The sequence below is a fragment of the Rhinolophus hipposideros genome (assembly GCF_964194185.1).
Source record: "Rhinolophus hipposideros genome assembly, chromosome: X".
In the NCBI taxonomy this organism is placed as follows: domain Eukaryota; kingdom Metazoa; phylum Chordata; class Mammalia; order Chiroptera; family Rhinolophidae; genus Rhinolophus; species Rhinolophus hipposideros.
This window is the reverse complement of record NC_138046.1, coordinates 105,422,294-105,450,074: the sequence shown is the minus strand read 5'-3', so window position 1 is coordinate 105,450,074 and position 27,781 is coordinate 105,422,294. Positions and strand designations below refer to the sequence as shown.

The 27,781-nt window shown below is 35.6% G+C and overlaps 1 protein-coding gene across 2 annotated transcripts in view; it reads left to right on the top strand.

Moving 5' to 3' along the window:
- IL1RAPL1 (interleukin 1 receptor accessory protein like 1) overlaps nucleotides 1-27,781 on the top strand; it is a 1,302,015-nt gene that overhangs the window by 780,416 nt on the left and 493,818 nt on the right. For both annotated transcript variants that reach the window (XM_081041668.1, XM_081041669.1), the window contains exons 4-5: nucleotides 1,705-1,891; nucleotides 4,824-4,977. In XM_081041668.1, coding sequence (XP_080897794.1) covers nucleotides 1,705-1,891; nucleotides 4,824-4,977 — 341 coding nt within the window. The remainder of the gene's footprint in view (nucleotides 1-1,704; nucleotides 1,892-4,823; nucleotides 4,978-27,781) is intronic.

The following is a 27,781-nucleotide window of genomic DNA, read 5'->3' as shown; positions in this document are numbered from 1 at the left end:
AATGAACAGCCAGATGGAAGAGATGTGTAGGGCAAGGTATGGGAAAAGAAGCACAGAGTTTCAATGCCCTCCCTGTGTGTGCCACCTTCCCAGCACCTTTCTATGTTCACCAACCCTGAAGATCATCAGATCTTTTTTTTCAAGAGTTTTATGGAGCTTAATCTCCAGCACCTGCCCTCTTCCCTGAAGGTCAGTGGGTGGGGCTGAAAGATTCAACCCTCTGACCTCTTGGTCTATCTGGTGACCAGCTACATCCTGAGGCTACCCAGGGGCTCTAGCCTAAGTCAGCTACTTACCATAAACTCTGTTGTGATCAAAAGGGGACTCCTTATGAATAACAAAAGACACTCTTATCACTCAGGGAATTCTAAGAGTTTTAGGAGATCTGTGCCAGGAACCTGGGAGAAAGACCAAAGACATGTATTATTATACCATAACTAGCTATTTTCTGGCCATTCTCATCATGTCATATTAGCATTTTTAAAAAGCAAGACTCTAAATCAAGTTGCTGCTGAAACATCAGAGCAACTTGGCTGAATAAGGAGGAGGACTTGGGAGGCTGTGGTTCACGTGCACCAATGCAGAGCACAGAGAAACCCACATCACTGGGCATCTATGACAGGCCAACCAGATTTTGACTTTGTATCACATTTAATACTTGGACAAGTGTTGTCCCTGCACCCCACCTGAGAGGTTCAGAGGGGTTAAATAAGTTGCCCAAAGCTGCAGATAGTAAGCAGTGAATCTCAAATGCAGGACTTCGATGGTCAAGTATGCAAATAAGCCATTGGGCACTTTCCAAATGAGAAGTTCTCTACCGGACAGACCTAGAATCTGATGTTTTACTCCTCTTTATTCTGCCTGGCACCATGCCTGACACACCATCCGTGTTCATTGAATGGTCCAGAGACACAAGTAGCGAACAGAGATGGTGCAATTTATTAGAACACTCCCTTTGGTCCCAACACTTTCATAGAGATCTCCGAACATGATTTCTCTTGTCGAGTATCCCAAGTTATAAATCCGACTTAGGAACCAGCAAAGAGTAAAATGAGACACTGATGTAATGAAACGATTCTGTAGAATCTATCAGGACAGGGTTGTCCTTACATGATACATTAGAATGTTTCTCCTGTCTGACAACCTGGACTGCAGGTCCCAAGCCAAATGGATATGAGTCTGTAAAGATAGCGACTTTGCAATGCTTTTATCCAAGACCATTTTCTGCACAAACTCATGGATAACCTCTCTTTTTATCAAGACAAACATTACTATCAGAATTGAGCAGCCCTATGTCTGTCCTATTATGCTTCATAGGTCAGTTACATTTTCTACTTCTCTGTTGAGTTTGCCAATTTTAGCATAAACCCAGGCTTCACATTTTCCTGGCCTAAATTTTTCTTTATTTTATTTTTCTGGACACAAAAATCTCTGTTGAACATTTTTTCAAACCAAACCTGTATATAGTACAAAACATTTTTTCCAGCAAATGAAAAGTATACAAATGGTTTCACAGAACCAAGCATTGTGTAGCTAGATGACAAGAGACCCCTGTGGAATAAGCCACAATGCTTTACCATTAATTAATCTATGGAGTGTTTGCTCCTCTCTCCTTCCCCCCACCCCCTAAAGTAAACACGGTGCCTTGGAAGCACTCGCTTTTTGTTCACACTAAGCTGCCATATTTATTCTGCTTCCTTTCAGAAACTCCACTTACTGTATGAAAGTATCCATCTCACTGACAGTGGGTGAAAATGACACTGGACTCTGCTACAATTCCAAGATGAAGTACTTTGATAAAGCTGAACTTAGCAAAAGCAAGGAAATTTCCTGCCGTGACATAGAAGATTTTTTACTACCAACCAGAGAACCCGAAATCCTATGGTATAAGGTATGGACTTTGAATGATTTTATTGCTTATACATAGATTAATGTGTATCTTATTCTTGGAAAAGTTGGATAAAAAATTTTAATGGGTGTGATACAGTTCAGCTCTGCCTTCCTGAAATACTACAGCAAGTTATGCTGGTCATTTTAAGTTTTCAAACCAGTGGCTTTGATAAATGCTAGTTAATATTGGTATTGGTAGTCCACTGTAATAAGCTGTTGTGTTTATATTTATATCTAGTTTATACTTACAATGTCTTGAAGTCTATTATAACCTGTGTTGATAATTTCAACAACTAGAACTAAAATTCATTTCAGAGCTCTTCATGTAAATAGTCCAAAATGTCCCTTAACAAGGAGAGAAATGATTGATTTGCTTTTGTGATAAAATAACACTAATTTTATTGAAGTGTTCTCTTTAGTGGAAGTATCTTTGCATATTCTAATCCTTTTCATATAAAAGCATACGTATTTTTTAAAATAACATCTGATGAAGATTTATAATATTATAAAAATAGTATTAGATTAACTCTTTCCAAAAACCAAAAGAAACTTTAGATGTAAGCAGGATAACCCAATCTACCCTTGTTATCAAGTCATTGATTTTCACTGAATTTCAAGATTTGAACGTACTCTTCAGCTTTTTTTTTTTTTAACATAAAAGATATTTTCGTTATTGAGCGTACTCAAGGTAATACCTTATAGATGCTATAAGCATTTGTCTGGAATATTTTATCCATGGTTTAAAGATTCCTAGTGTAAATTTTGCTTCGTCCAACTCACTGGAGGCGGAATTTAGGAAGCTGGACCTCTTAGTAACTAGATTCACTAAGGTCAGTATATAGAATGTAAACCCTCAAAATTGATTGCTCATTAATTCAAAACTTGTTGAAAATGAAACAAGAAACAAATCTTGAATAATTTTGTAAAGGATTTTGCCAAAATTAGCAATGCCCTTCTCTGAGTAAGGCTTAATTTTGATTCTTGATAATAAGTAATAGAGGATCCAGAACAGCCAGGGAACTTTTGAAATATTTTTCTACTTTTCCCTTGAATTTCTATCTTAGATAGTGTCAAACAGCCCTCAAATATAAGCCCCACTGATTTCCGTTTCAGTACAGGTGAGTTTTAGTTTTTCCCTTATTAAGTTGTATGACTATTTCTCATCCTGATTCTCTGTGGGTTGCCTACTTTCCTCACGCAGATTCTGAGCAAGTTCTGATGATTGCTTCAAAAGGGAGAGGTATTTGGGGAGTTTGACCTAAGGTCTCCAAGAACAAATATTTATCTAGTACTCAAATGTGTACATTAAGCTTCTAGATATGTGATTTCTTTGTTCTTTGCTAATAAGTTGATCTTAAAAGTTACATGCCTTTTCTCACTTTTTGCAAACAGTATCTCAAAATTGGCTGAAAGCTTAGAAACTATGCATACACATACACATACTCAATTTTTAAATTAGCTGGCCTCACATTAGTCTTTTAGTCATGTTTTCACTATCACCCCAATCACTGTGATCTTAAGCTATAAATACCATAACAAGTGGAGTGATGGGTGGAGATGAGTTATATGTAGAAGTCTTGTAATAATTCAGATTATTTTTCCATAGTCAAGAGAATATATATTCCATACATTCAGTGTACAAGTCATGCAGTTATCACAGTTTATGCAACTAATATGAGGATATAAAATGTATATTTTGGTCTGAAATAACTGAATAATTATCCACCAATTATACAAAGGAATTGGGACACAAAATCAAAATAATGGTCTGTAAAGATTTGATTTGGCAATAATTTATTTTTCTTTTTTTTAAGAAATAATATTACCTCTGAATAGTGTCAAAGGGTTTAAAGCTATTTTTTCCTCATTACATTGATTTGAAATCTGGCTGAATGAAACAGACTTCTGTCTGGGCAAAAACAGAAATCTCCTGAGCGGATGTCATTATAATCCAAAGCTTAATTCAGAGGCCATAATTTGGTAGACTCAGCAACAATGAAAATATATATTTCTGGAACTATAAAGACCTTTCATATCAATATTGGCCATTTCTTTCATGGATTATAAACCATACATGATATGAAGAGATTGAACTATTTCTAAATGAAACATGAAAATATTTAAAATATTGAAATAGAAGCATTTTCCTCTATAGAATTACTTTTACTACTTTCTAACAAATTTACTCATTTTGTATTTTATGTTACCAATATCAAGATTGTTAATTTCATAATCATCAAATGTGGATGGAGTATTTACTTTTAAAAATGCTGTCAGGGGTAATCATAACAAATGTTCCTTTTCTCATATCTAATAAATTAATACGTATCTGATTTAGAGACACTAATCTTGGAAGTTAATAAAGTAACTCTTTCTAAAACTACTCTTCAAATTGAGATACTGTGTTTCCCCGAAAATAAGACCTAGCCGTACCATCAGCTCTAATGCGTGTTTTGGAGCAAAAATTAATATAAGACCCGGTCTTATTTTACTATAACATAAGACTGGGTATAATATAATATAATATAATATAATATAATATAATATAATATAATATAATATAATATAATATAAATTAGTATATATAATATATATTAGTATATATAATAATGTAATACCGGGTCTTATATTAATTTTTGCTCCAAATGATGCATTAGACCTGATGGTCCAGCTAGGTCTTATTTTCGGGAAAACAGGGTACCTGATTTTCCAGAGATGTGGAGAATATGTGAAAATCTTTGACATTATTCCCAAACTATTTATTTCAGCCCTTTAAAATTATAACTGAAAAAGCTTTTAGTTTAGTTATTCTGAGTACTTTATTGTTCAGTTCTCTATAAATAGTGTATATAAATACTAAATGAATAATATATAGTACTTATAAAAATAAGTAAACAGAGTATACACTACAAAGATGTATGTTTTTCATTTAGGAATGTAGGACAAAAACATGGAGACCAAGTATTGTATTCAAAAGAGATACCCTGCTTATAAGAGAAGTCAGAGAAGATGACATTGGAAATTATACGTGTGAATTAAAATATGGAGGCTTTGTTGTGAGAAGAACCACGGAATTAACTGTTACAGGTAAGAAGAGTCTTCAGTATTTCATTTGCAAGTAATGAAACTATCATTTTAAGTTTAGTTTTTGTGCCCCATGTTGATTTTTTCAAATCCATGCAATGAAAGAAGTACTTAACAAAATGCTAAGTGGATTCCTATAGGGGAAATGTATTCCTCCTTGCTTGTAAATCATCTTGGGCTTAAATGCATTTGAAAGGTTAAAGAAAATATGCTTACAGAATTACAGAAATGTTAGCATTTGAAAGTACTTGAAATAATGAGTTTACAATTTCAGAAAATTATGCTTATATTTTGTAGTGGTATCGTTTTCAGAAACATTTTCTAGAGGGTTGAAATGGAAGATATGAAATCTATCTTTGTCTTTCTGTCTTGCTCCAAATTAGAAAAATTACTTTTTTATTCATTCATCACTCTATGAATCTCACATTTGTGTTCTCATGAACTTGAAAATAACATAATTTCGGGTACAATAATTGAATAATTATGTGAGATGTATGCATAAAGTCTTTCCCATGACAGCTTGCTAAGGTAGAAGGGCGTGAGAACAAGATTCAGAACACTGTTTAAAAATCAATAAATCTACAACTCTCTAGTCACATGAGCTTATTTGAATCACCGCAAGCTTCAGAATATCAGTTTCCTCGTGTATTAAATGACGATGATAGAATTTGCCAAATTTTGGGGGGTTTTGCAAGGATCAAATGAGGTAAGGTAATATATATGAAATCAATTTGCAAAATACAGAATTATATGCAAATGTGCATCATTTTTGTTATCTTTATGCCACGTGGAATATTGTGTTCATACCCTTTTTTATTTTACGGTGTACTTCTCTAAAAGTGCTTCCCAGGTAAAAAGGGGGAAGAAACAAGAGCAATATTGGGAAATTAAATACATTATTCTTATCTTATTGAGAGAGATTCTTCTTGGTGACATTTTTGTACAATCATATTTAGGAAACATATATTAAAAAGCATAAAAAGGATATCAAATACTTTAAAGAGATTTTTATTTGTTCAATGATTCATGTAAGGTAGTTTTCCTGCATATGAAACGTGTTCTGTGATAGTCACCTTTATCTTACAATAGTCTTCTTTTAAATGTTGAATTACATATTTGGACTTTAAAACTGAATCCAATTTCATGAAATTTATTTGGTGAATAGCAATTATTCTGATCAAAAGAAAATTTAGTTAAATGAATAAGGTACTCTTTGGTAATGCCTTTGATAAATATTAGATCCAGTAAATAACTGGCACTTGAAAATATGACACAGTTGAATAGTAAACACATATTCAGTCTTGTATTATGTACCTGTGGTGTGCATGTGTATAATTTACACTAGTTTGGTTTTCAGTTTTTCTGTGTATAATAGGTCTCTGTATAGAAAATTAAAATTAACGCTTTATCACTTTACCTCCCTATTTTATGGAACAGTGAAAAATATGACTCTCTATAGTTGGGTTTTCTTTTAGATATTAACTTCTTTATTATTTTTTCTCAATCTATACTGAAGTAGCTTTTCCAAGGAGTAGGTATTGAGACAAAAGAATTTTAAAAATATAATCAAGAACATGTATTCTGAAAAGAAAAGAAAATGCACCTTTGTCTTTATTCTTTGGAGTGTTGAACTGATCCTTAGTAAGCACATCTTTCCCCTTTCTAGAAATACTAGGTAGGATACTAAACAATCATCTAGTAAGAGGAGATTGGAAAACAATCCCATGGAAAGTGGAAACTGGATCCCAAATGGTAAACAACTTATATTAGGCTATTTTGTATAACCAATAATAGAATTCTTTTCTCCTAAATGCTACCCAGGGCTACTATATTTCTCTAACGTAATTCCTCCAAAAATATCTCCTTTATTTTATATGAAAAGAAGGAATAATTATTTCTTGATATCCAAGAGGAAGTGAATAAAAATTTTCACTCAAGTGATTATCATGAATACCTCTAACTTGAATAGCCTTATCTGTGACACTGATTTGGGCAAGTAAGTAATAAAGCCAAGTTTGTCGATGTATGAAATTTGGGGTGAGTGGGAGAGATGAATGCCCTAGAATTAAAAACAGTTTGTATTAAAATGCATTTTAGGTATTAACAAGTCAATTGACAAGATATATTTATGTGTAACATTGCTTTAAATGGTGTGACACTATAGCACCTTTACTTTACCTGTGGCCAAATTGAAGCACAATTCTTAGAACCCAAATTATATCTCTCAGTAAAGCAACAAAGGTAGGCAGTCCTCTGGATAATAATTAAAGTTTTAATCTTGGTTTTCTGTACATCATGATCACAGTGTATTTAATGTAAACGTTATGCGAAACATAGTTATTTAATTTTAGTGGCTCTGCCATAGCTCATCATAAGCAAATAGTTTGAAGTGTGTTAGAATGGTTCTTCAAAATAAATAAGAACGAACTCTACATGTGAAGAGAAAAGGACATTTTAGGATACAGTGGCTAAATGTGCAGGTAATATGGTGAGCTTTTCTGGGAGATCCTTCACTTATTAAAAGCGTATGTGTCTACTTAGGTGAAGTCATGGTTCAGGAAAATAGATCACAATGAAAGAAATAATAAAGTGCCGAGCACTTTTGGGATACTTTGAACATTTTTTAAAAATTTGTGAACATTTATGGCATTTTAGGATCATCTCCAGCCTCCACCCTCTTCTCTAAGCCTCAGCCATACTAAAGTCTGTACTGTTCTCCGCCATATATTCTCCCACCGAAGCCTTACTCACTGTGTGTTCCTCGGCAATGCTTTTTCTTCTGCATTGTCACAGGGCTGATTCTTACTTTTCTTCAAGGTGTCGCTCCAATATCATCCTTGCTTTGAGGCCTGTCATTCTTCATGTCTTCATAGTACTTTTACAATCCCTATTGTAGCACTTACCCCATTATATTCTATTACTATTTGTTGACACACCTCTTTTTCCACAGGAACATGAGCTACCCAGAGTCAAGGGCAATATGTTTTATTTTTAAAGAAAGCATTTTGTTTTAGAACAGTTTTACATTTATCGAAAAAAATCATAAAGATAGTAGAGAGAGATCCTATATATCCCAAAGGCAGTTTCCCCAATTATTAACCTCTAACATTACTATGGTACATTTGTTACAATTAATGAACTAATATTGATACATTGTTAACTAAAGTCCATACCTTATTCATATTTCCTTAGTTCTTACCTAATGTCCCCTTTTTGTTTCAGGATCCCATCCAGGATAGCGTATTACACTTAGTTGTCATGTCTCGTTAGGCTCCTTTTGGCTGTGACTGTTTAAGTCTCCTTGTTTTTGATGTTCTTGACAAGGAGTACTAGCTAAGTAGTTAGTGGAATATCCTGCAATTGTGATTTGTTTGATGTTTTTCTCATGATTAAAGTTTGGTAATATATTCTTGGAAGACCCACAGAGGTAAAATCACAACATATTGTACTATCAACATGACATATCACTGTTGATTTTGGCCTTCATCACTGAGGTAGTGTTTGTCAGGTTTCGCCACTGTAACGTTACTCTTTTTTTTTCTGATTTCCATATTGCACTCTTTGGGAGGAAGTAATCCTCTGCATTCCACACTTAAAGAGTGAAGAGTTTGGCCCTCACTTCTTTGAAGGCAGAGTGTCTACATAAAATATTTAGAATTTTTCTGATAGTACATATATCTGTTTTCTCACCTTTATCTATTTATTCAATCATTTAGCTATGTCAGTATAGACTCAGATATTTATTTTATACTTTGATGTGTAATCCAATGTTACCTTGTTTATCTTGTTGCTCAAATTGTACTAGCTTTGGCCCTTAGATCTTTTAGTTGATTTCTTTGTCCCTTTGACATACCCCCATCATTGTGTGTTTGTGCACACATTGTGCACACACACGTGTGTACATGTGCATGTACGCTCACATCCTTATTTCTGGGCCACACAATATGCTACAGGATCACCTTTTGTATTTCCTGCCCCCGCCCTAGAATCAGCTATTTCTTCCAAAGAGCTCTCATGCGTTGTTTTTTTTTTTAATTGGAGAATGGTGCTAGAAACTAAGATCTGGGCGTTGGGAGTACTCATTGCTACTAAGGTATGGTTGCTTCTAAGACCTCTTAATTGATGGAGCAAGGACATATGTGAATGCTAACCCAGGTTAGCATACATATACATACTTCTGTAAATATTTATATACTTAACCATCTGTGTCTACATTAAACTAAACCTAAGTTTATACTGATGTCTCCAACTCTAATCCATTACCACAGGTATCATTCTTGCCTCTTCTCCTTGCTTATCTGTAACCTTCCTTTCCAATAGTGAGAAACCTGGTTCCCAACACCTGCCAATCATTCACTTAATTGTTCACTTTCAATACAGATGAATAACGAGATCAGAATTGTTAACCAGTACTCCTGTGAGAAACAACTTTATCAACTAGAGCATAGTGCTCATTTACACTTTCTTTTGCCTTTTGTCTTACAGACTCCACTCATTTCCAAAGTTACTTAGGTTAGCCCCCTTTCCCCCAACCCCCTTCAGTAAAGTTGTCTCACACATTTGTAATACAGTCAGGTTGTTCTGTCACATTGTGCATTCACCCTGGGATCATCTATCCTCCTAACTGGTGTCTTTAAAAACTTGTATATATTAACTCTTTCACTGCGCTGATTTCAAGTTTTTTTTTCCAAAATGTGTCAAAAATCCACAAAAAATAAGAAGTGATATTTTGACTATTTTATGCATTCAATAACATTTAGGCTGCTCTGCACATAAATGACATTATTTTTATTTTAAAGCTTTGTTATATGGTAATAAATTTACCATTATATTGAATTTTAGCAAAAAATACTCAAAACATACTAAGTGGCATCAATTAGATTTATGTATAGATAAATTAGAATCTAATGACATAAAATTTTTTTTACAAAATGTTACACAATATGGAATACAAAACATGTTTGTTATTGATAGTGCAAGCCACAGGATAGCATATTTGAACGTCGCAGCGAAAGAGTTAAGGTTTGTAGAGGAGGAAAAATAATTCTCTCCCCTTCTGAGTTCTTTGATGAGACCCCCTGCAATAAAAAAAAGATTATCAAAACAAACAGAAGCTCGTTAACATGTACACCTCACATATACATGGAAGAGGCCCAGGAAACTGAGTACCTCTTTGAGTTGGCCCAAGCCACCACCTTACACACCATCTTCCACTAAAGACAAAAGAAATATTGCTTTGGGCCATAGGCCTACCCCAACCAAACAGACTGAGACTAGGAGGGAAGTAATACTCCCAAGGAAATTTGAGGTGCCAAAAGAAGGTTAAAAAAATTCTAGGGAATGTAAACAGCAGATGTCCACTAATTCTAAACATTATAATATCTTAGAGTTTACAAAATGTAATTTGATATTCATAAAATTCTGTTGTGAGTAGTATAACAATTTCTTGTACTTCAATAATGCTGAATAAAAATGTGAAAATATTCAAGTTTGTATTGACATAAATTGCCATATCCTAGGATTCCTTATACTAAACTCGAACTCATACCATGACTATAACTTTAAACCTAAACCTCTGCTAAATTATTTGTGGGAATGTAGGTATAGGGAAAACATCATGTCCAGAGGTGGTCCATAAGAGACCTAGTAATTCCAAAATAAATAAACTATCTTGGCTTTTCTTACAAAATGAACTATTTAGACAAAAATGCAAGCATTACTTATGGTACCTATTTTTGGATTTGTTAGCTGTAAGAAAAAAATGCAGACTATATACTTTTTTTTCAGAAGTACTAATTAAATTATATGGTATTCACTTTTATCTGTTTAGTGTTTGTTATTCCTTCTAGCCAAAATATTTTTATGATTTTAGAAAGAAAGCTTCAAAACAAAATAACAGCCATATTTCCATCATAAAATTGTGAAATGAGTCAGACTAGTTGAAATGCCATTTAATTTCTAGAGCTAGATCACAGAGTGAAGTAATGGTAAGGAAATGGATGTGAAAATGTTACATCAGGAGAAAAAAATTCCCAATAAAATGTAAGAGTTGGCAAGAGCAGTGAGCAAAGGAAAATTGACTTGAAAAAGGCAAAAAGAATGAGGTGATTGCTACAAGGATATGATGGGTTTAGTAGCATTTTTATATTTGGGCTAACATTTTTAACAGTTAATGTAGCAATGTATTTAAACTACTTACAATCAACCATAAGCAGAATTTATGCTCTCAAAAGTACGTCTTCCTCCTCTTTTTATGGATGAGGAGGCTGAAGCAAAGAAAGGTTAAGTGGCTTTATCAAGGTCACAAAGCATCATGGTGACAAATTTAGGAATAAAATTTAATTTCCTGAACTTCAGTTTATGATTTATTCCACTGGATAATTAATAGGAAGGCATTGTGCTTTTCATATTAGCTCAGTTGATCACTATGAAAGATTTATCTTTTAAGTTCAACTGAAACACATTTTACTATGAGACCTTTAATTCTTTTGCCACTGATGTAATTAAACGGTGTTTGTGGTCTAGCCTGGAGGTGGAGTGATTACTTTTTTTTTTCTCTATTTCTTTGAAAAAATGTATCTTTTATGTCTCCCTTTTAAAAACTGTTTTTGATAACTCATTTCAGAGACTGACGTGTGCTTCACTGACTGTAGCTTAACAAGAATTGATGAAATTCATAATAGGCACATATCTTTCCAGACTTTAGTGTGCATATTTAATAATGTGCTAGAATTAATGTCCACAGCAACCCTCACATATATGATGTTTTATAAAATGGAGCATATGGCAATCTTAACTGTTTTTATAAGTAAACATCTGCCATATTTTGCAACTCAAAGATCATTTAGATTAATTCAATTTTTTTAAATTAAAAGAGATTAAATACAGTGAACTTGATCGATACAGTGAAACTGAAGTTAATCAATTTGGCCATCTAATCTTGATTTGGAGTTCAGTCCCTAGAGCAAAAGACCTTTCTTGGAGTAATTTCTAATGATAACTCTCTTGACACTAAGTACCTTAATTTATTGTTTAATCTCTCAATATATTGAATGAGTTGTCCTAATGTATTAATCAAGCAAATGTTTAATGTCAAAGTGTGACAACTTTGAATAAAAAGCATGATATCTTTACTCTTAAGGAGACAATGTATACATTTTAGAATGTATCACTGGCAAGGTTGATATATATCATTTCTGGCCATGGAGAAAACAAGGCATTATTCATTTCAATGATGTCCATCAACATGAGCAATAATAAGTGTTTGTAATTAGAATAGTTAATACTTACTATTTTCTGTGTGCCAGGATCTGTTCTTAGTTCTTATTTATAATGTATGACTCATCTATTCCACATAACTTCAATTTACTAAACCTTCAAAACTTTTCAAGTGCTTGCTAAGTACCTGGTATTCTAGATGTCTTAAATTACACTTGAAAATAATACATTATTTTATTGTCCACTTCACACAATTCTTTGAATTGACAAAACAAGGGGTATCCACCACTTCAAATACCTAGAAATACTGAATAAAATAGTATGGGCCTTTTCAATGATTAGCTGAGCTGTCAAGAATTTTTTTTTTCCAATCTCTGGGGCCAAAAGGAAAGAGGCACTAAAAAGCAGAGCAGTTAAAGAATCTGAATCTGAGGCCACTGTGGGGGTTGGGGTGGGGGAACCACTGGGAGTGGCACGGAGGATTGTCATTATCAGCAACCAAGGGCTTGGGTTCCATTGGCTACATGGGGAGGGGAAACTAGGACTTGGAACCTCAAAGGTTGGGGAGTTGGAAATGAAGTTCTCATATAAACCTAATATCCTAAAAGGGCTACCATGATAGTGAAAAGGAAAATATCTAACCATTGACCCAGGAAGAAGACAAACCAGTTTTTCTGCCCTGGTATCTTTTCTTCATTTATTTAAAACAAACCAGAAAAAGTATCTTATTAATCCATAAGCTTGTGGGTTCGGGTGTTTGAATTTACACCTCCTATGTATCCTGAAAGCCCCTAAATAAAAAAATTAACATAGAAATGGTGCTAGAGGAATAACTTTCAGGAGCAGTATAAAGCTAAACTTCTAGAGGGACATAACCTCAATACATACTGCACAAGATTCCCACAGATGAAACCCTACTAAAGATTGAAAGACAGAAAAAAAATATGATTTGCCACAAAACGGTGTCTTAGGACAAAATACAAAGTAGACTAGGACCCCTGTTTTCTAAGATTTAAAGATTGTATTGATGGTGAGATATAACACTCTGACACTAGAATAGAGGAAAGGCAAAACTCTTTTTTTTAATTAAAGTTTATTGGGGTGACAATTGTGAGTAAAGTTACATAAGTTTCAAGTGTACGATTCTGTAATACGTCATCTGTATATTGCATTGTGTGTTCACCACCCAGAGTCAGTTCTCCTTCCATCACCGTATATTTGACCTGTTTACCCTTCTATACCACCCCCATCCCCCTTATCCTCTGGTAACCACTAAACTATTGTCTGTTTCTATGAATTTTTTGTTCTTCATTTGTTTTGTTCTTTTGTTGTTTTCAGTTTTATATCTCACATATCAGTGAAATCATATGGTTTCACTGATTATTATTTCCAGATCCAAATGAGAGAAGGCTGCCAGACAGAGGCCACAGGGAGTTTTACCCATGGACAGGGTAACAGCAAGCTGGAGCTGTAGGGAACAGCTTACGGATGGCAAGTGGGGTGGGGTGGGGTTAGCTAGGTTTTGAGGGCTTCCTGTTGGTTGGCTAAATTTGAATGACTTCGTGGGCTCAAGGGCACAGGAGCAGCCCTTAGTGCCTGGTGCCTGGTTTCTAGGGCAGTTAGGGCTGTTAAGTGGTGGCCCCTGAGTGTGAGAGCCCCAAAAGAGAAGTGGTTGGGGTTTGTTGATCAGTTACTCAAGAAGGGGAACTTAGTGGCCCCCACACAGGACCTCAACTGGGCCTGGGTCAAGACAGCATTAAAAATAACAAACAAACCTACATTACACCCCTAAAAATGTCAGGTACTACAATCCATAGATCCAGGCCATAAATTAGCTATGCTTAAAATGACTAGTGATATTTTGAAAAAAATTCTTGTGCTTAGTGAGAGCATGCGTATTAAGAAGAGCCCTAGGTCAGTGGTACTCCCTACTCCAGACCTGTATGCCTTTTGATTTGATTGAACTTTCTGGCTTTCTTTTTGGTGCTACGTTGTTGCCTGACACAATTCATCACCAAGAGCTACACTTTCATTGCTCACTGCTTTTGTCAGTGGTGGATTTCAAACATACTTAGAATGTTTTCATTAAGCTAACCCCTACCAGTGCAATCCCATGGACTGCATGCCTCTTAGAAATGGTTGTCATCCTTCTTGCCTGACTAGTGGTTAGAGCTGTATGGCTTCTAGTCTTGCAGGGCACTAACAGAACTCATACCACCCTCACTGTTAGCGAAACAACTACTTTTTCTTGGACCGCTAGCTATATGGCAAGCAGTGTGCAAAATGATTTATAGGTATTATTATCTACATTTTACCAAGGAGGAAACTCAAAGTACGTTGTGGACCTGAATTTGTAATTTTAAATACAAATCATCATCATCATTTCTAATGAAGTTCCATTCTTTTATTTTCACTTGACTGCTTCCACTGTTTTCTTATTTTTAATTAAAATGTATTAGGTTGACAATGGTTAGTAAAATTACATAGGTTTCAAGTGTGCAATTCACTTCAGATGTTTTTATGCTCATGTCAACAAACTCAATGGTGAGACTGGGGGAACTGTCGAATAAATACTCTTTGACAGAATGATTAGTTTAATTAGAAAAATGGACAAACATCTGGAATTGTGATGTCCAATGCAGTAGCAGTGTGTACCTAGTGAGTTCTTGAAAAATGACTAGAATGGAGTGAAATGTGCTACAAGTGTAAAATACTCACTCGATTTCAAAGACTTAGTATGGCAACATAATGCACAGTATCACATTTGTAATTTTTATATTTATTACATTTTTTAAATTAAAATTTATTTGGGTGACAGTTGTTAGTAAGGTTACATACATTTCAGATGTACAATTCTGTATTACATATCTATAAATCCTATTGTGTGTTCACCAGCCAGAGTCAGTTCTCCTTCCATCACCATATATTTGATCCCCCTTACCCTCATCTACCACCACCCACCCCCCCTTACACTCTGGTAACCACTAAACTTCTGTCTATGTCTATGAGTTTTTCACATTTGTTTGTCTTCTTCTTTTGTTGCTTTTGGTTTATATACCACATATAAGTGAAAATATATGGTTCTCTGCTTTTTCTGTCTGACACATTTCGCTTAGCATTATAGTCTCAAGATCCATCCATGTTGTCACAAATGGTCCTATATCATCTTTTCTTACTGCCGAATAGTATTTCATTGTGTATATATACCACAACTTCTTTATCCATTCATCTATCGAAGGACATTTTGGTTGTTTCCATGTCTTGGCCACCGTAAATAAAGCTGCAATAAACATTGGAGCACACGTGTCTTTATGGATAAATGTTTTCAGATTTTTTGGGTAGATACCCAGGAGAGGCATTGCTGGGTCATACAGTAATTCTATTAGTAATTTCTTGAGGAACCTCCACACTGCCTTCTATAGCGGCTGCACCAGTCTGCATTCCCACCAACAGTGTATGAGGGTTCCTTTTTCTCCACAGCCTCTCCAACACTTGTTACTATTTGTCTTGTCGATGATAGCCATTCTAACTGGGGTGAGGTGATATCTCATTGTGCTTTTTATTTGCATTTCTCTGATGATTAGTGATGTTGAGCATTTTTTCATATGTCTATTTGCCATTTGTGTGTCCTCTTTGGAGAAATGTCTCCTCAGGTCCTCTGCCCGTTTTTCAATTGTGTTGTTTATTTTTTTGTTGTTGAGTTGCATGAGTTCCTTGCATATTTTGGATATTAGCCTTTTATCGGAGGCAGTGTTTGCAAAATCTCTTCCCATTCAGTTGGTTGCCTCTTTATTTTTGTCTATGGTTTCTTTTGCTGTGCAGAAGCTTTTCAGTTTGATATAGTCCCATTCATTTATTTTAGCTTTTACTTCCCTTTCCTTTGGAGTCAAATTCATAAAATGCTCTTTGAACCCAAGGTCCGTAAGTTTATTTTATTTTATTTTATTTTATTTTTATTTTTTATTTTTTTATTTTTTATTTTTTTTTTATTTATTAGTTTCAGGTGTACAAGACAAGGTAATACTTAGACGTTCATCATTTATATCCCTCACACTGTGAACCCCCCTCCCCCCCATCCGCTATCCCTCCGACCTCACACTGAACCATCACATTATATATATAAAATTATAGTTGGCATTCATTAATGTTTAGCTTCTGGTGTACAATGCCATGATCAGGTATCCACAGTATCCCTGAGGTGGTCTCCCAAATAGGACGCATGTCCATCGGATACCCAACAAAATCTTTACAACATTATTGAATATCTTCCCCAAATTAATTTTCAAAAAAACCCTGAGGCCATCTTGTGGTTACCAGCTGCTTCCAAATCCCTTCACCTTTCCCCTTATCCCCAACCCCCCCACACACACCCATCTAACAACTCTCGGTTTTTTCTTTGTGTCCCCAAAACTGTTTCTGATTAGTTCATTCACATAGTCTTTTCTTTAGATTCCATATATAAGTGAGATCATATGGTACTTGTCTTTCTCTTTCTGACTTATTTCACTTAACATAATGTTCTCTAGGTCCATCCATGTTGCTGCAAATGATAAGATTTCTTTCTTCTTTATGGCTGCGTAATACTCCATTGTATAAATGGTCCGTAAGTTTAGTACCTATATTTTCTTCTATGCAGTTTATTGTTTCAGGGTTTATGCTTAAGTCTTTGATGCATTTTAAATTAATTTTGGTACATGGTGACAGATAGCAGTCCAGTTTCTTTCTTTTGCAATGGCTTTCCAATTCTACCAGCACTATTTATTGAAGAGGCTGTCTTTTCTCCATTGGATGTTTTTTGCTTCTTTGTCAAAAATTATCTGTCCATATTTATGTGGTTATATTTCTGTGTTTTCAATTCTATTCTATTGGTCTACGATCTGTTTTTCTGCCAATACAATGCTGTTTTGATTATTGTTGCCCTGTAGTACAAGCTAAAGTCAGGGAGTGTGATACCACCAGTATTGTTCTTTTTTCTTAAGATTGCTTTGGCTATTTGGGGTCTTTTGTGGTTCCAAACGAATCTCATGATTTTTTGTTCTATTTCTTTAAAAAAAAATGCCATTTGGGATTTTGATGGGGATTGCATTAAATCTGTATGTTGATTTGAGTAATATGGCCATTTTGATTATGTTGAATCTTCCAATCCATGAGCATGGAATGTCTTTCCATTACTTTGTGTCCTCTTCAATTTCTTTTAAAAATGTCTTATAGTTTTCAGCATATAGGTCTCTCACATCCTGGGTTAAGTTTATTCCTAGGTATTTTATTCTTTTTGCTGCAATTGCAAAGGGAATTGGTTTTTGTATTTCTTTTTCTGAGATTTCATTGTTAGTATATCGGAATGCAATGGACTTTTGTACATTGATTTTGTAACCAGCAACTTGACTGTATTCATTGATTATTTCTAACAGCTTTTTGGTGGAGTCTTTAGGGTTTTCTATATATAGCATCATGTCATCGGCAAAGAGTGATAATTTAACTTCTTCATTCCCAATTTAGATGCATTTTATTTCTTTCTCTTGCCTGATGGATCTGGCAAGGACTTCCAAGACTATGTTTAAAATCAGAGGTGATAGGGGACAGCCCTGTCGTGTTCCTGAACGTAGAGAAAAGGGCTTCAGCTTCTCACCATTAATTATGAGATTAGCTGAGGGCTTGTCATATATGGCCTTTATTATGTTAAGGTATTTTCCTTCTATACCTATTTTATTAAGTGTTTTAATCATAAATGGATGTTGTATCTTGTCAGATGCTTTTTCTGCATCAATTGATAGAATCATATGATTTTTGTCCTTTATTTTGTTTATGTGATGTATCACATTGATGGATTTGCGAATGTTGAACCATCCTTGTGCCCCGGGGATGAACCCCACTTGGTCGTGATGAATAATCTTTTTAATGCATTGTTGTATTCGATTTGCTAGAATTTTGTTTAGGATTTTAGCATCTGTATTCATCAGAGATATTGGTCTGTAGTTTTCTTTTTTTTGTGTTGTCTTTACCAGGTTTTGGTATCAGGGTAATGTTGGCCTCATAAAATAAATTAGGGAGTATTGTCTCTTCTTCAATTTTTTGGAAGAGTTTGAGCAGGATTGGTATTAGATCCTCTTTGAAGGTTTGGTAGAATTCACTGGTGAAACCATCTGGTCCCGGACTTTTGCTTTTGGGAAGGTTTTGGATGACTGATTCAATTTCATTACTAGTGTTCGGTCTGTTTAGATTTTCCAGTTCTTCATGATTCAGCCTTGGAAGGCTATATGTTTCTAAGAACTTGTCCATTTCTTCTAAGTTATTGAATTTGGTGGCATATAGTCCTTCATAGTATTCTTGCATGATCCTTTGTATTTCTGTGGTGTCCGTGATATCTTCCCCTTTTTCATTTCTGATTTTGTTAATTAGTGTCTTCTCTCTTTTTATCTTAGTGAGTCTAGCCAAAGGTTTGTCGATTTTGTTAATCTTTTCAAAGAACCAGCTCTTTGTCACATTAATTTTTTCTATTGTCTTTTTGTTCTCTATTTCATTTAGTTCTGCTCTGATTTTTGTTATTTCCTTTCTTCTGCTGACCTTGGGTTTCACTTGTTCTTCTTTTTCTAGTTCTTTAAGGTGTAACATGACGTTATTTATTTGGGATTGTTCTTGTTTCTTGAGATAGGCCTGTAAGGATATAAATTTCCCTCTTACAACTGCTTTCGCTGCATCCCAAAAATTTTGGTAGGATGTATTTTCATTGTCATTTGTTTCTATGTATCTTTTGATTTATCCTCTAATTTGTTCTTTGACCCAGTTGTCCTTTAAAAGTATGTTGTTTATCTTCCTGTATTTGTGTTGTTTCCTTCTTTTCGCGGTTGATATCCAATTTCAAAGCCTTGTGATCAGAGAATATGCTTGGTATGATTTCAATCTTCTTAAATTAGCTGAGGCTGCTTTCATGTCCCAATATATGGTCTATCATTGAGAATGTTCCATGTACACTCGAAAAGAATGTATAGTCTGATGTTTAGGATGAAGTGCTCTGTATATGTCAATGATGTCCTTTTCATCTAATGTGTCATTTAGGGCTGCTATTTCATTATTTATTTTCTGTTTGGATGATCTATCCATAGCTGTCAATGATATATTTAAGTCCCCTAGTATAATTATGTCTTGGTCAATTTCTCCCTTTAGTTCTGTTAGTAGTTGCTTGGTATATTTTGGTGCTCCCTGATTGGGGGCATAAATATTGATGACTGTTATGACTTCTTGTTGTATAGTGCCCTTTACCATTATGAAATGTCCATCTTTGTCTCTTGTTACCTTTTTCACCCTGAAGTCTGTTTCATCTGACATCATTATGGCTACACCTGATTTTCTCTGGGTACCATTTGCTTGGAGTGTCAATTTCCACCCTTTCACTTTGAGTCTATGCTTCTCCTTGTAGCTGAGATTTGTCTCTTGGAGACAGCATATGGTTGGGTTCAGTTTTCTGATCCAATCTGCTACTCTGTGCCTTTTTATTGGTGAGTTCAGTCCATTTACATTTAGGGTGATTATTGATACGTGAGGATTTCCTGTCATTCTATCTTTAGTTTTCTGGTAAGGCTGTGTCTACATTGTTTCTTTGCCTTTTTGTTGTTGTCTATTATTTCTGTGTGGGGGTATTCTATGATGTCTCCCTTTGTTTCTTCTTTTATTACAGTATACATTTCAGTTCTGGATTTTTTTGAGTGGTTACCCTTAAGTTTACGTAAAAGAAAGTTTGATATTTAGAGCATTCCATTTTCTTCAGCACGCTTACTTTCTCCATTCCCATATTCTGGTTCAGGCCTTTACTCTCCCACTTTTTATGTTGCCACAAATTGTCCCTGTTGATGGTGGTCGAATAGCCTCCTTTAGTATTTATTGTAGTGCAGGTTGTTTATTAGAAAATTCCCTCCGCATCTGTATGTCTGGAAAGGTCTTTATTTCTCCTTCATATCTAAATGATATCTTTGCTGGATATATTATTCTTGGCTCATAATTTCTCTCTTTCAATAGTTTGAATATTTGGTTCCACTCCCTCCTGGCTTGTAGAGTTTCTGCTGAAAAATCTAATGATAATCTAATGGGCTTTCCTTTGTAGGTTACCGTCTTCTTTTCCCTGGCTGCCTTGAGGATTCTTTCTTTGTCGTTGATTTTAGACAGCTTCAATACAATGTGCCTTGGAGAAGGCCTGTTCGGATTGAGGTAATTAGGTGTTCTATTTGCTTCTTGGATTCGAGGATCCAGTTCTGTCCACAAGTTTGGGAAGTTCTCATCGACAGTTTGTTTGAATATATTCTCTGTTCCCTTCTCTCTTTCTTCTTCTTCCGGTATGCCCATTATTCTTATATTGCTCTTTCTGATCGAGTGAGAAATTTCTTGTAGTGTTCTTTCATTTCTTTTAAGTCTCAAGTCTCTTTCTTCTTCCATCTGTGTAATTTCCAGTTTTCTATCTTCGATGTCACTGATTCTTTCCTCATCTGGTCAACTCTACTACCTAAGCTGGTTATTTCATTCTTAATTTCTTCTATTGAGTTCTTAATCTCCAGAAATTCCATTTGGTTCTTTTTTAAAATTTCAGTCTCTTTCGTAAAATGCTCATGTTGTTCTTTAATTGCGTTTCCGAGTTCATTAAATTGCCTTTCTGTGTTTCTTGCATCTCGTTGAGTTTTTTTCAGAACTGCAATCTTGAATTCTCTGTCTTTTAAGTCACATATTTCCATATTGTTAAGTTCCTTTTCTGGAGACTTTTCACTTTCTTTCTGAGCTGTCTTGTTGCCTGGGTTATTCATGGCAATTACTGATTTATTATTTCTCTTCCTAGACATTTACAGGAGTGGTTTCTGCAACAGGTTGATAGGAAGAGGTCTTTCTTTTGTTTTCCAATACTTGTTGGTGGAATGTTTTATTTTCTCTCCGACTGCAGCCTTTTTTTTCCTGTTGACACAGTAGTGCTATGTTTTTTCTGCACTATTCCAGCTTCTCACACAATGGGGGGATTCTCTGGGAAACGGGGTTCTCCTCTGTTAACAGTTTGCCTGGGTTATAGGGTGCCACGTCCCTGTGGGGATGCGGATTGCTTTTGAAGTTCTAAAGCTCTTCCTGCACTAGATTCAGAGCCCGTATGTTTTCAGCAGTTCTGTTTACTCCTGTAGGGATCTGCCCAGATAGGTGGGGCCAGGGGCGGGGTGAGTTGTGAGAGGTGGCCCAGAGCAATGGCAGCGACCACCACCACAGCGGGTCCTACTTCCACAGCTCCCTCCCCTTTGCTGGAACTATTGGGCTGCGAATCTGTGTCTGCGTTCCACAATTCTCAGAACTGCAAATATTCTGTTCTTTTGATCTGACACTGCTACTTTATCGCTTCTAGCACCAGGCAGGTGGGGGTGGGGTGAGCTCTGGGAGGGTAGGGAGGGGGCGGCTAGTCTCAGTGCCTAAGGCTTCCGTTCTCTGCTCGGCAGTGAGGGCTTAAACCACCATTTTCAGCGTTCTTCCCTCAGTCTTTTCTCCGAGGTCTCTGCCGTGAGCTTTGGGTTCAGCCGTGTTATATGCTGCCCCCTCAGCCCTGTGTGCCATAGCAGTGCCAGTTCTTCCCTCTCCCGCAGCTGTGGTATTTCCAGGATGCAGCGAGCTTGGAGCACTGAGCTGGGTCTGCGTCCTGCGCCTGTGTGGCTCCGTCTCAGTGCTTCTCCCTTCCCTCCTCCCCCACTCGCATGATTCTCCCACCTTTAGGTGAATTCAGTAATGGGCCTGTTAGTCTTGCCTGTTTGCTGTGCAGGGAGTCCTTTGTGGAGTTATTGTTGTTCGATTAGTTGTAAGTTCCAGGGGAGCTTCACAGAGGCTCACCTCACGCCGCCATTTTGATGACATCTTGTGTTTCTAGATATCTTTTCACCTCTCTTTTTATTTCTTCCTTGACACCGCCATTCTTTGGTAGCATGTTGTTTAGTCTCCAAATATTTGTGTTTTTCCCTCTTTTTCCAATTGATCTCCAATTTCAAAGCATTGTGGTTGGAAAATATGCTTGGTATGATTTCAATCTTCTTAAATTTGTTGAGGCGAGTTTTGTGTCCCAATGTATGGTTTATCCTTAAGAAAGTTCCATGTGTACTAGGAAAGAATGTATAATCTAGTATCCTGGGATGAAAGGCTCTGTAAGTGTTGATTATGTCCATTTGGTCTAATGCATCATTTAAGGCTGATATTTCTTTTTTGATTTTCTGTTTAGATGATCTATTCATAGCTGTCAATGGGGTACTTAGGTCCCCCTCTATAATTGTCTTTTTGTCAGTTTCTCCCTTTAGTTCCATTAGTAGATGCTTTATATATTTTGGTGCTCCCTGTTTGGGAGCATATGTATTAATAAGTATTATGTCTTCTTGTTGTATTGTCTCCTTTATCATTGTGAAATATTTATCTTTGTCTCTTGTTACCTTTTTTTTGTTTTGAAGTCTGTTTCATCAGCTGTAAATATGACTACACCCGCTTTTCTCTGGAGGACATTTGTTTGGAGTATCGTTTTCCACCCTTTGAAATGTGTCTCTTAAAGGCAGAATATGGTTGGATTTTGTTTTTTTGATCCAATCTGCTACTCTGTGTCTTTTTATTGGTGAGTTCAGACCATTTAAATTTATGATGATTATTGATATATGAAGATTTCCTATAACCATTTTATCTTTTGTTTTCTGGTACACTGGTGTCTCCATTGTTTTTTTTACCATTGTGTTTCTGTCTGTTCTTTTAGTTTGGTTGTTTTCTATGGCTTGGCTCCCCTCTGTTTCCTCTTTTTGATGTTAGTTGTCTCAGTTGTAGATTTTTCTCTGTGTGGTTACTATTAAGTTTATGGAAAAGAAAGTTTCATGTATACAGTAGTTTTTTTTCTTCTACATGCATCTTATTTCCATTCCCCTTTGCAAATGCAGACCTTTACACCCCTCCCCTTTTATGTTTCCGTTGTGACAAATTATCCCTACTTGTGCTGTGAGTTCATTTCAGAGTTGCAGAAGCAACTTGTCTCCTTCTTCTCCTCTTTTTCTTTTTTATGTTTTTACCTCCTTTAACCTTTATGTTATATTTAAGTGTATAGTGCCATATTCTGAATAGGGGTTGCCATTTCCTGCTTCTGTCTGTGTATTGGTCATCTTACTCATAGTTTTGTGTCTTTTTGTCTTTTTGTTTCAGATAGATTAACCCCCTTCAGATAATGCAGGCCTTATGGTGGAAAATTTCTTCAGCTTCTGCATATCTGGAAAGGTCTCTATTACTACTATATATAAGGGATATTTTTGCTGGATACATTGTTCTTGTCTGGTAATTTCTTTTAATAATTTGAATATTTCACTCCTTTCCACCCTGCATGTAGAGCTTCTGCTGAGAAATCTGATAAGCTTTCCTTTATAGGTTACCATCTTCTTTTCCCTGGGTGCCTTGAGAATTCTTTCTTTGTCATTATTTTTTGACAGTTTTAATATAATATGTCTTGGAGAAGGCCTGTTGGGATTGAAGTAATTAGGTGTTCTGTTTGCTTCTTGCATTTAAGGATCCAGTTTTTTTCCATAGGCTTGGTAAGTTATTGTTGACTATTTGTTTAGTAGACTCTGTGTTACCTTGTCCCTCTTGTCTCCTTCCGGTATACCCATTATTCTTATTTTGCTCTTTCTGATGTAGTTAGATAGTTCTTGTAGAGTTCTTTCATTTCTTTTGACTCTCAAGTCTCTCTCTTCTTCCATCTGTGTCATTTCCAGACTTCTATCTTCGATATCACTAATTCTTTCCTCCATCTGGTCTAAGCTTGCTATTTTATTCTTTATCTCTTTTATTGAGTTCTTTTATTGAGCTACAGAATTTCTATTTGGTTCTTTTTTAAAATTTTGATCTCTTTGTTAAAATACTCATTTTGTTCACTGATTTTATTTCTGAGTTCATTAAACTACCTGTCTGAGGTTTCTTGCATCACATTGAGTTTATTCCGAACTGCAATCTTGAATTCTTTGTCATTTAAGTCACATATTTCCATATCTTTAAGTTTCTTTTCTGGAGATTTTTCATTTTCGTAATGGGCTGCCTTGTTGCCTTGGTTGTTCATGGTAATCAATTGATTATTTGTCCTAGGCATCTATGGGAATGGATTCTGCAACAGCTTAAGTGTATCTTTTGTTTTCCAGTAGGTAGCACTAAAGCATTTTATTTTCTCTTGCATTGCTTCAACTGGCTTTTCAGATCGATGCTGGGCAGTGGGAGATCTCTTGTATTCCCTGGGAAGATGGGTGACTTTGCTGTGACCAGGTCTCCTCAATCTCAGGGCACCACCCCCATGGGAGACTGTGGTGGGCTGTAGGGTTCTGAGCCCCTGAAATCCCAGTCCTGCCCCTGCAACCTGTTGCAGTGCTGTGCTGCGTCAGGTACCTGAGGTACCTCAGCTGAGATCGGCAGGGAAGGGTGGGTATAGTGTGGGGTGGGAGAGACAGCTGATGTGTTTGTGACTTGTTCTCCTCCCAGTAATGGTGACTGCCAGACCTCAGCTGCTTCACCCTGTAGTCATTTTCAACAGTAGCACTTCTGAAAATGAAAAGCAAAGGAAGCCAGGGTAGAGAGATGAAGAAAAATGAACCTGTGCTCTGTTCTTTCTCAGACATCAGTTCAGTTACTTTCTTCTTTCTCCAAATTTCACTTCCTTAGAGACCATAGACTGTTTATCAAAGAATTCAAAACATCCCTGGACTGTACTTAAGTGTTTAATGCTTAGAAACTATTGTCTGCATGTTCCTCAGAAATGGAAATGAACCTTATATCAGTCATTTGTGTACATAAAAACTTGTCTTTTAACATCTAAGTAGAAACCATAATTTTAAGCCTATAAATACATATATTTACATGCATACACCTTATGGCTTGGGGGCAGAGAAGACATGTAGCTGTTTTGTTCTAAATGTTTCTAGTTGCATGGATTGTGAAAATGGAAAAAATGAAAATAACACAAACTCCCTGTGGTCCCCTGACCACCCATACCTGCAGCCCTTGTCTCAAAGACTCCAAGTAAACAGAACCTTCGAGAGCAAGTGCTATGGAACAGTCACTGCATTCACGGTGGAAATTGGTAAAAACATTTAATCAAATAGTAATTTTCCTACTCAGTGGACAGGTCTTTCAGTAGTACAGGTACTGCTCTTCTTCTCCATTAGGGTTAAATGTGTTTCTGAGCAGACAAAAAACCATGAAGTAGAACATTGTTTCTGGGAGAAAAATGTGTTCTCAGAAACCTTAGTGTGGCTTTTTTATTAGCACATACAAATGGTTGTTTAGGCTTCGAGTTTTTTTATTGTCAAAAGGCACAACACAGGAAGATGATTAATTAGTCCCGATTTCTGTGTAAAATATATGGTATAACTGATAGTATTCTCTATCATCTATCTATCTATCTATCTATCTATCTATCTATCTATCTATCTATCTATCTATCTATCATCTATCATCTATCTATCATCTATCTATGTATAATGTATATTTTTATCCATATATATGTGTTTCATGTATATATGTATATGTGTGTATAATCTATTTTAATTTCTTGACAGCTAAAGTGTGAAAGAGATCAGAAGAGAAATTATTGGCAAATGTGTAGAGTTACCCATTAAAAAGATGTTAGACATACATAAATTTCGTACTAAAAATATCATCTACCAAATACAAGGAGAACAGAACAATCACACTAGGGTGTGAATTCTAGCAAATTGAAAGAAATATCTGCATGACCCATGTTTTTAATTATCTGACAGAGTGCTGTTAATAACTTTTCTGGAAGCCACAAACACAGCAGTAGCACTTAATTATGATGCAGTCTTACGAGTACAATGCAATGCAGTTTTTCTGCTGCCTTCTAGCTCACATCGGCAGCAGAGCCTACCGTAATGAACTGTCCTCAAGCTTCAAAATGCTGTTGTCAGCAATTTTGCATTGGAGTAGTTGATTTTACAGTGTGTGAAGTCTGACATGAATTTGTTTTACCATAGTAATTCTTCAAAATATTCATATTTTCTTTTTTCAGTTGAAGATCATGTTAATAAAAAAGCATATAGAATATTGAAAACAAGTAGCTATAGTAAGCTAAGAACTAGATAGAACCCCAAGATTCTTCAAGATACACTAATGAATATTTCACCCAATAGATTTAATTTTGCTGCAATGCACATGTTGAAAAGTACTTCAGACTCCCTCAAGTTTAACGGTGGTGAACACATTAGCCTATAATTATCAGCACGCATTTATTCAGGCATCTACTTGCAATCTAGAAAATATATCATTCCTTTTCTCTTGATATTTTGCTTCACATCATCTAAGTATACGTCTAAAGCATTAATAAAATTATAATTCACACATTTGATGATTAAATAGAAAATCTCTTAAACACTCAAATTCTCTGTGATTTTCTTCCTTTTCCCAATAGAAGTCCCCCTTTGCTACTCCTTATATCTTAATTGCAAAGGGTAGCAGAAGGTTTGGTAGATAAACAAAAATATGAAAAATTACGTTTTCCTAATAAAGAATATTATGCTTAATACTACCACAGTAAATTATCATTAGTGGGAATTATAAGAAGTACCCTCAATGTGCATAAAGTGCTATTTTTTTAAAGGTTTAAAATATTTTACTTCAATTTTTAATTCACTGGTATGCTGTGTCACTCTTTAAAAATTCTAGAATTTTTTTTACAACTCAGTTTCGTTTTGTATCAAATGAGAGCTTAACTGCTCTTTTTTGGAGTCACTCTGGGGTATTGCATTAATTGTTAGCTGTAGGGTAACAATAAAAAATAATTTTAGTAAACCACAAGCTAACTTCGGGGCCTCATACATGACAGCCGCTTAAGGAGTGCTTATTGACTAAGACTGCCGTAATGTTCCCTCAGCTGGACTAACCTTTATACACATTTCTTCATGACTATAGGCCAATGACCTCCATTTTCTTAGAGCATTCACTTTTTTTTTATTAGTTTCAGGTGTACAACACAAGGTAATACTTAGACGTTCATCATTTATATCCCTCACACTGTGAAACCCCCTCCCCCCATCCATTATCCCTCCGACCTCACACCCAGCCATCACATTATATATATAAAATTATAGTTGGCATTCATTAATGTTTAGCTTCTGGTGTACAATGCTATGATCAGGCATCCACAGTATCTCTGAGGTGGTCTCCCAAATAGGACGCATGTCCATCGGATACCCAACAAAATCTTTACAACATTATTGAATAAGTTCCCCAAATTAATTTTCAGAAAACCCTGAGGCCATCTTGTGGTTACCAGCTGCTTCCTAATCCCTTCACCTTTCCCCTTATCCCAAACCCCCACCCCCGCCCATCTAACAACTCTCGTTTTTTTCTTTGTATCCTCAAAACTGTCTCTGATTAATTCATTCACATATTCTTTTGTTTAGATTCTGCATATAAGTGAGATCATATGGTACTTGTCTTTCTCTTTCTGACTTATTTCACTTAACATAATGTTCTCTAGATCCATCCATGTTGTTGCAAATGATAAGATTTCTTTCTTCTTTATGGCTGCGTAATACTCCATTGTATAAATGTACCA